Raw genomic sequence first — 8743 nt, 5'->3', positions numbered from 1 at the left:
CTGTAAGATGTGCTAACTATTAACTCCTAAGATTTATCTAATCATGCATACATATAATTCATTAATCAAAAACATAAGCATAATTAAATAAGTACTCAAATAATAATCCTAAACACAAGCATGTATAGTGGTTCAGTTTCCTTACTCTACTTTGGCAGATGCACTCAATCCATGAGTATATCAAATTTCACTATCAGAGTTTTTAAGTCAGGTTCACATTTAACATTTATAACCCTACATAAGGAACTAGTGTACACTCCTACACAGGACTTTAAATGGTTTTCAATCAAATAACCAACAACCTCGGTCCTAGTCTAAGGACCTACGTTTTCTCTCGTTAAAGGCTCCCACGAAGAGTAAAATGTATACACTCATGTTTGGTAAATTCTGCCCTATACAAGAGCCTAAGTCCTACATAAGAACAGATTGAGTTTTGATTATAAACTCTTACTTTCAATCCTATACAAGAAAAGAGAGTATAGATTCATTAATTGACACTTATAGAACTGAGCTCCTTTAACGTAACATATTGGGATGCTTGATCGATGCTCTCTCATGCTTCAATTAGCTCCTATTTTGCTCTCCCGATCATTGATACTGATGCGTTACAAATATTTCAGATCCAAGATTAAACATCTTGCAGGTGATGCTCCTTTAAGGTGACCAAGGTGATGGGAGTTGTGTAGAATCTCCTATAACTAATGAAAAGTTGAACTCCTATAAGATTCTCCTTGATGGACACTCTAGAGGTTGATAGACATTAGGATTTACTAATAGAATTGATGCTTAAATTATGGAGAATGCTTGAGATCATGATCTTCTTGTAGAGGAGCATGGAACGCTCATTAGAATGAAGAATCACTAAGAAGAAAGCATGGATCTCATTAGCATATAGCCAAAGAGGTTTGATAGATCTTGAGATACATTAGAGTCTCCAAAATGCCAAAATTCATAAAATGCCCAAAGATCTGAATGTAATATATATAATAAAAGGACACCAACAGATCTCAAATGGCTAGGCTCGAGAAATTAAGCGTGGCCCTTGATCGATTGAGCTAGGCCAAAATGGTCCAGTGAACTCGCTGGACTATTTTGACCATGTTCGATCGATCAAGTTCAATCATTGGAGAGGAATCAAAGATTCCTCAATTGATTGAGCTCACACTTAGAGTGCTTGAACTAAATCATATTTAGGTCAGATGCTTGCTGAAAAAATTTTGCCATATTCGGTCGATTGACTTGATCAATCTTTGCTCAAGTTGTCAATTTGGGCAATTTGATTTCTAGTAGCTCGAGACCTCTATATCCTATCTTATTATGTTTCAATAAGGCTCATAAGACTAAAGCATGATCACACAAAGTGTAGTGCACTTATTTTTATACCTTATTTGTCAATCACGTGGGTCTATGTCAGTGAGTGGGTGAACCTCCATTGGAAGACAATGAACACCGAAGGCACTAAGAGATGGAGAATCAAGGAATGAAGAAACAGACTTAGTGGTGTATCATAACCTTAAACCCCTTTAGGTCCAAAAAAAGATACATCTAAATGATCCCATCATAATAGGAAAACGTTGTTTGATCATCCAAAACCATAGGAATTCATTTGAACATGTTCTACTAGGCTTTACAGCAATTTCAATAACTTTCGGTCCCACCGAAGGTGCTTAAAACAGGACAATAAGAAAAGCCCTGAAATTTATGTAATTTAGCTGCTATCAAAAAGTCCTTCAGTGTGACCAAAGCCAACTCTAATGCAACTTTATCTTCAACCTACAGTTTTTATAAATGAATGTTCTGGTAGTTTTGATTGAATTAACCCTGCCTTGCTAGTTTCGATCAGACCGACCCTGTGTTTGGTCTGACCGAATACTAGCCATTATAAATCCGTTGTAGCATTTTTCATATAAGTCTTGTAACTGGATTTTTAAAGAAATGATAGTTTTGAGTGAGAAAAAGATCCTAAAGTGTTCTAATACTTTCAAATCCTTATAGGATCTCACCCATTGAGATTAGTGCCATCTTCCAAGTGGTTTATCACTCTATGAGCATTCAAATGCTCCATTTATGAAAGAACTTAACATCTCACATTCTCTAAAGGTTATACTAAACTTAATAAGTATATCATTTGTTTAAATAACCTCTAAAATGACCATCTATGTGAATCCCTACTAGGAACCCAACCTTATCATTAGTTGTAGGAGATTTGCCTAACTCTTGTCACCTTGATCTCCTCAAAGGAGCGCCACATATAAGGTGTTTGATCTTGGAGCTGAAGCCTTAGAAAAAAATCAACATCATGATTGGGGGACCGAATGGGAGCTGATTAAAGCATATAAGAGCATCAATCAAGCAACCCAATACAACATATCAACAGGGCTCAATCCAACAAATAAGGTTGTCATTTGTAGAGTCCAATGTACATTCATTCCTTGTGTAGGATTGAGTATAAGAGTTTGATTGCCAAATTCTATAAGGTTCTTATATAGGACCTTAGGTCTTTTATAAGACCTAAATTAAGTCCTTGTGTAAACCACTAACACAGGTTTGTATGTATATGTTCTTGGGTAGGACCAAGGTTCGTGTCTAGCCTATAAAAAATCACATAAATCTCTTAGAGGGCTAGTCCTTTTATAGGATTGTAAAGGTTAGAAGCGAACCTAATTTAAAACCTCTAAGATATTGAATACCAGCATACACTCTAGGACAGAGTGCGTTCACCAAGAGTAGAGTAGGGAAACCGAACCATTATATATGTTTGTGTTTAGGATTGTATTTGAGCACTTGTTTGATTATGCTTATGTGATAAATTTTTAATTATATGTATGCATGATTAGATGAATGTTAGGAGTTAATAGGTAGCACATCCCACATACACATGTACACTATCATGTTTATAGACTAGTTGTTTAATTGCCACATCTTTTATAATCTTTGTAATTGGACCCTCTATTAACTTGGAAGCCTTAGAGTTAAATATCTTACTTAGTTTAATTTGCATATTAATTTAAGTTAAGCAAGTATATTTTAAAAGACATAATTTTTAATTAGTCCTAATCATCTCCCTCTAGGACATAGCCATAATTATTTAGCTCCGTCAAGCTTCCGCGCATAGCTCGTGGGCTCCCTACATTCAATTTCATAAAGTTTTTTCCTATTAGGGTCACAATTATCAAGAGGCTCAAGAGTTGTTTTGGATCAAGATTAGGGTCACCAAGGCACCTCATTTACTTGTTCTTTACTTCCTTGATGCTACAGTCTTCATGTGTCTTCGATCTTCAGCTTCCAAGGGCTTAACTTAGTTCTTAACACATAGATGCGTGTGATTGACTAACAAGGTGCATAAATAAGTGCACTAACATAGGGTTTGATCTTTCTTGTTGATCTTCATATCCATGCTCATTAATTTGTAAAGTACTTTATTGAAGTTGTTGATATGTTCATTGAGATTTTTCTTTTCTGTTATCTTCAAATTATATAATTGCTTCTTTAGAAATAGACAATTGGAGAGAAATCTTGTCATTTAGAGGCTCTCTAACTTCACCCACAATCTTGCGGCAGTTGTCTAACTAATGATATTATAGAGAACCTCATTGGCTATGCACAATTAAATTGTACTAATTACCTTTTGATCTAGTTCATCTCACTATTCATCGTTCATAGTATTAGGATGCTTTGCTTTTCCAAAGAGAGCTTGTAGTAACCCTTGTTGAATTAGAATGGTTTTGATCTTCACTCTCTACAGTTCAAAATTATTTTTACCTATAAATTTCTCTATCTTGAATTTAACATTCATCCCCTTCAATGCCATGTCTTCAAATTCAATTTGAAACCCCAAATAATAATCTTATTGCTTTGATATCACTTATTGGGCACGAAAGCATCACCTAGACATGAATTAAATAAGCACAGAGATAGAATATTCGAGAATTCACAAAGAACACCGCAATTTAAGCGGAAAAAGCCTACGGGAAAAAAGTACAGGACAAAGTGATAGGCAATCCATTATGAAAATAAAATTACAAGAGATGGAATTAACTTTCATGCAAACTGTATAGTAGAAAACCCTAAATCCCCTTTCTCCAAGCCTTAGCCTTCTCTAGAACAAGCTTCCTATACCTTAAACCCATATTACACCCGTTTATATAACTCGCATGCGGAATTAGAAACAAAAATGTGCACTTACAAAGAAGTTGTGCAAACTATTGATGGGACTTTCGATAGGATCGACAATTATCAATGGCTTGTCAATATGATCAAAGCCTCCTTTGATAGAATCGAAAATCTTTAAAAAAAAAAAAAAAAAAAGTCCAACAGGAAATTAGGGAAAATTAAGAATTACTTAATCGAAGCGACCAGGGTGTCGATCCTATTGAAAATTCATGTTTCATAACAAATTAAAGGCACCCAATTTCATAAGATGGCTCTACTGGAACAAAGTACACTACTAAAGTTAAGACATTTCGAAATTTATGTTATCCACATTAGGTAAATTTAGAGTTTCTAAGAATGATTCTACTTAGGTTTACAAATGTAAAAGCATGTTTTATATTGCATGCAACTTAGTAGTTTCATCTTGGTGTTACAGGTAACTTTGAATGATGCAACAGGGTTTGAACTTGTTCTGTATATAGGAGTGTTAAGGGTTGGAACTTGAGTTGCTCATTAGGACCAGGTCTTGGTGGGTCCAGGTCTTTTCCACTTCAAATTTTGATCTTAACGACCAAGATTTGGATTTGACCATATTCAGATACCATAAATTCTTTAAATTTAGGTTTTAAATTGGATTTTGGACAAATAAGAGAATTAAATGCTTGGGCCCACCGGTTTGATGGACTATATTGCACGCACGTGCTACTTTGACATATGCATGGTGAGTAGATAATTCATATACACCTTTGTAGCTTAGGAAACCTCATTTTTTCGGTAGTGTAATGCATACACACAATTAAAACTAAATGGACTTGATTTAGACGGGACCCCACCCAACTTAATTGTCCATCACGTGAATGACCTAAACAATAGTTAAGAAAATCCAAAATCTTGACTAACCGACATAGACTTCAGATAGATTTCGATGAAATTTGATTGCGGTCGAAGGAATATTTGGCTGGACTTAGTATGATCAATGACGATTGTCGGTGCGATTAAAGTGTGACAAAATTGCAAAAATTCAAAGTCAATGTGAATTTTCCCTATTTAAAGAGATGTTTTAGATTATTTTAAACACAATTTAGGATTTGGAAAAGAGAGCAAGGAGTAGCGGTGTGTGTGTGTGTGTATATATATATATATATATATATATACTGAGTTTAATTCAATCATATTTATGATAGTCTAAATCTCTTAATTAAGGCTAAGAGATGAAGCTTGTAGTGGTTTTTAATATTCTAGTTTATTTTATGTCAAGTCAATGACTCATCCAGTCCATGTTTGACTCAATTAGATTTATTAATAATTATAATATAAACAATATTAGATAAAATAAAAATTCAGAAAATTTAAGGTAAAAATCCCTTAAAAAAAAGAAATTTAAAAAAATAAAATAAAAGAAAGATATAAAATTAAAAATTTGAAAGTCGGAGAAAGGGAAGGACAGATGATAAGACTTGAAAATTAGAAATAGAGAAAGTGACAAAAAAGACTGAAAGCAAAAGAAAGAAAGAAAGAAAAAATATTATCTTTTGCCTTTTAATCAATCATTTTCCTTCTAAAATCAAGACTTACCATTGATTAAAATCATTCCACATAGTTTGATTCAACCGGATCAACCAAGTCATGCTTAACTTGAAAAACCATGCCCGAGTCACATAATCTAGTGACCAGGTTAATGACTGTTATGGGAAGATTAGAGACACCTGAACTTCGAGACTCGAGGTTATTCAGAGCCGACTCGAGGTGCAAGACTAAGCTCGGAGTTATATAAATAGACAGAGGCATGACTTCCAACCCGACATTCTTTACGCCTTTAATTTGAGGCCCGTGGAGTCAAAGGCTAACTCAGAGCTTGGAGTGATCCGAGGTCAAGGCGGTCGGCTCGAAGCCGAGGGAGGTCCTAGGCCTGGACGATTAACTTGGAGCTTGGAGTGATCCGAGGACGAGACGGTCAGCTCGGAATTCAGATCGGAATCCACTAATAAGGGGGATCATGAGGTGTCCTACTACTACATGAGTGGCGATAGTTACTCAACTGCCCACGTCCTCATGACCACCAAATGACTGGGTGGCCGAATTATTCGCGAGATGTGGTGAATGCACAAAGATGCACCGACTTATGCGGACATGCCCATTCTAAGCTAGGGGATATAAGTAGCATCTTTAAGGGAGGAGACAGGTACGCAATATCTCACACTCTCCCTCTACAACTCAACTTAGACCAAGATTCCCTTGACCTGACTTAGGCATCGAAGGGTCCCCTGTTTAAGCCAGGGTCTCCTTTGCTCATTATTTTTGTGCAGGGCTAGGGCTCGGTAGGAGTTTGGAGCTCCAAGTGAAGAGTAATCCAGATTTTCACAGCAACATTTTTGGCGCCGTCTGTGGAAAAGTGGTATGAAAAGTCAGTTTCCTATTTTCTAGTGCATTGGCAAGAGGAAAGAAGAAGTTCATAGCTATGGAGGCAAAGCCGAATGATCCGACTCGGTCTTTCTCGTTACTTCACATCGAGTTGACTCCAGGACCATCTCAACATTCTCGTAATTGGACGAGCAAGTATCAAGCCATACAAAATGAGATCCAAGCCTTACGCGACGAAATCAATTAGATAAAGAAACGACAGGAGCAGCAGTCACACCCCGTCCGGGAAATAGTCGGACCAGTAGTGGAAGTCGAGTCCATACTGCGGAGTGTGAGACCCGAAGGATCACAAAATCAATCCGCCCAAGTTCCACCTTCAGTCCAGAACCCCCCTTCGACTCAAAACCAAGTTTTAGCTCGGAACCTAATGACTCGGGCTCTGACAAATGCCTCGGTCACCTCGGCCCTAGCATCGACAAACCTCCGTCACGAGCTAGAGAGGAGGGGGGAGGAGATTTGTGCGAGACACGGTTCGTTAAACTTAGCAATTGGATTTAAACATTACAGCAAAATCAGTAGCCTTCATCTGTCCCTGCCGCTGTTCAGGTGATGATGGAAGAGACCGAACCTCCCTTCACCCCCACAATCATGAGCGAGGTGATGCCCCAGAGGTTCCTAATACCTCCCATCATCCAGTACTCTGGGAGTGGAGACCCATCCGAACACGTAAAGGCCTATCGCTCGTGGATGCAAATCCAGACGACCATGGATGCAATGATGTGTCATGGCTTTTCGATCAACCTTACTGGATCAGCTCGGAGTTGGTACATGCAACTCAAGCCTAATTCGGTCGGCTCCTTCGCAGAGCTTAGCAGATTGTTCTTTACCCAGTTCATAAGTGGTAAGAAGAGTTGGAAGCAGACTACTCATTTGTTCACCATCAAACAGGGGCCTAAAGAGTCATTAAAGGACTTCATCGCTCACTTTAATGAAGAGGCATTACAGGTGGAGGATTATGATGACCAAATGGTGCTCTCTGCCATGTTCAGCGAACTAAAAGAGTGGAAGTTTACCTTCTCAATTGGGAAGAACCCACCGAAGATGTTGGTCGAGCTCGTCACCAGAGCTCAGAAATACACTAATGCTGGGGAGTTATCCAACTCTTGCAAAAATATCCAAGTAGCAGAGCCATCAACTAAAGGGAAGAGGCTGAGGAACGAAGAGCCCCAGTCATCCAACAAGAAATCGAACGACTATGTTCCTTGTGATCGTCGCCCGAGCAGGAAGCCTGAGGGCAAGTTCCATTCCTACACTCCCCTTAACATGTCTACAGAACAAATACTACTGGACATCAGGGGTCAAAACTCCAGAATTGGCCCATTTGCATGTAAGCCGACGTGGAGCCCCGAGACAAGCGCAAGTATTGCCGGTTCCATCATGACCACAGTCACAACACGAGTGACTGCGTGGATCTCAAGGATGAGATCGAGACCCTCATTCGTAAGGGTCATCTACGTCGATATACTGAGGAGAAATCAGCTCAAAGAGAAGAGCAGCTAAGCAAAACTGTGGAAGAACCGGTCAAAATCCGTACCATCTTTGGCGGTTCGTCCAGTGGAGGAGACTCAAACAGGGCTCGTAAAGCCCACTCTCGGAAGTCCGATCCAGAGCACTACGTCCACATGACCGAGAGGCTGAAGAAAGAGCTCCGAGTCAGTTCCTGCAGCCTGACCTTCACAAAAGATGATGCGTGTGGAATCCAGTATTCGCACGACAATACCTTATTGGTGGCAATGACCATAGTCAACCACAAGGTCTACCGCATCCTGGTCGACATCGGGACTTGGCTGATATCATCTACTCAGAGGCCTTCAAAAGAATGGGGATTCCAAGGTCACGCCTCAGACCAGTGAAGACCCCTCTACACGGCCTTGTCAAAGAAAGGGTGATCTTCGAGGGAGCTATCTCCCTCCCTGTGACTATGAGAGAAAGACAGCATCAAGTCACCCTTTTGGTGGACTTCCTTGTTATTAATGTGCCATCAGTGCACAACATCATCCTGGGCAGACCCTCCCTCAATGCAATGAGGGCGGTTGTGTCCACATACCATCTAATGATGAAATTCCCCGCCGATGGCGGGATAAGCTATCTCCGATGCGATCAGTGTGAAGCTTGAAAATGTTATGTGATAACAGTGAGAAAAGGGTCAGCAAAGTAGGCCCTCACCATT

At 39.0% G+C, this 8743-nt stretch overlaps 1 protein-coding gene across 1 annotated transcript; it reads left to right on the top strand.

Moving 5' to 3' along the window:
• The first annotated feature begins 7125 nt into the window (after nt 1–7125).
• LOC131247786 (uncharacterized) lies at nt 7126–8426 on the top strand. The gene is made up of 2 exons (XM_058247745.1): nt 7126–7807; nt 7906–8426. Exons 1-2 carry the CDS (start codon nt 7126–7128, stop codon nt 8424–8426), a joined length of 1203 nt encoding a protein of 400 aa, XP_058103728.1.
• Nucleotides 8427–8743: the final 317 nt, after the last annotated feature.

The sequence above is a fragment of the Magnolia sinica genome, chromosome 1, assembly GCF_029962835.1.
Source record: "Magnolia sinica isolate HGM2019 chromosome 1, MsV1, whole genome shotgun sequence".
In the NCBI taxonomy this organism is placed as follows: Eukaryota; Viridiplantae; Streptophyta; class Magnoliopsida; order Magnoliales; family Magnoliaceae; genus Magnolia; species Magnolia sinica.
The sequence above is the reverse complement of the archived record's forward strand: the minus strand, read 5'-3'. Positions and strand labels throughout refer to the sequence as shown.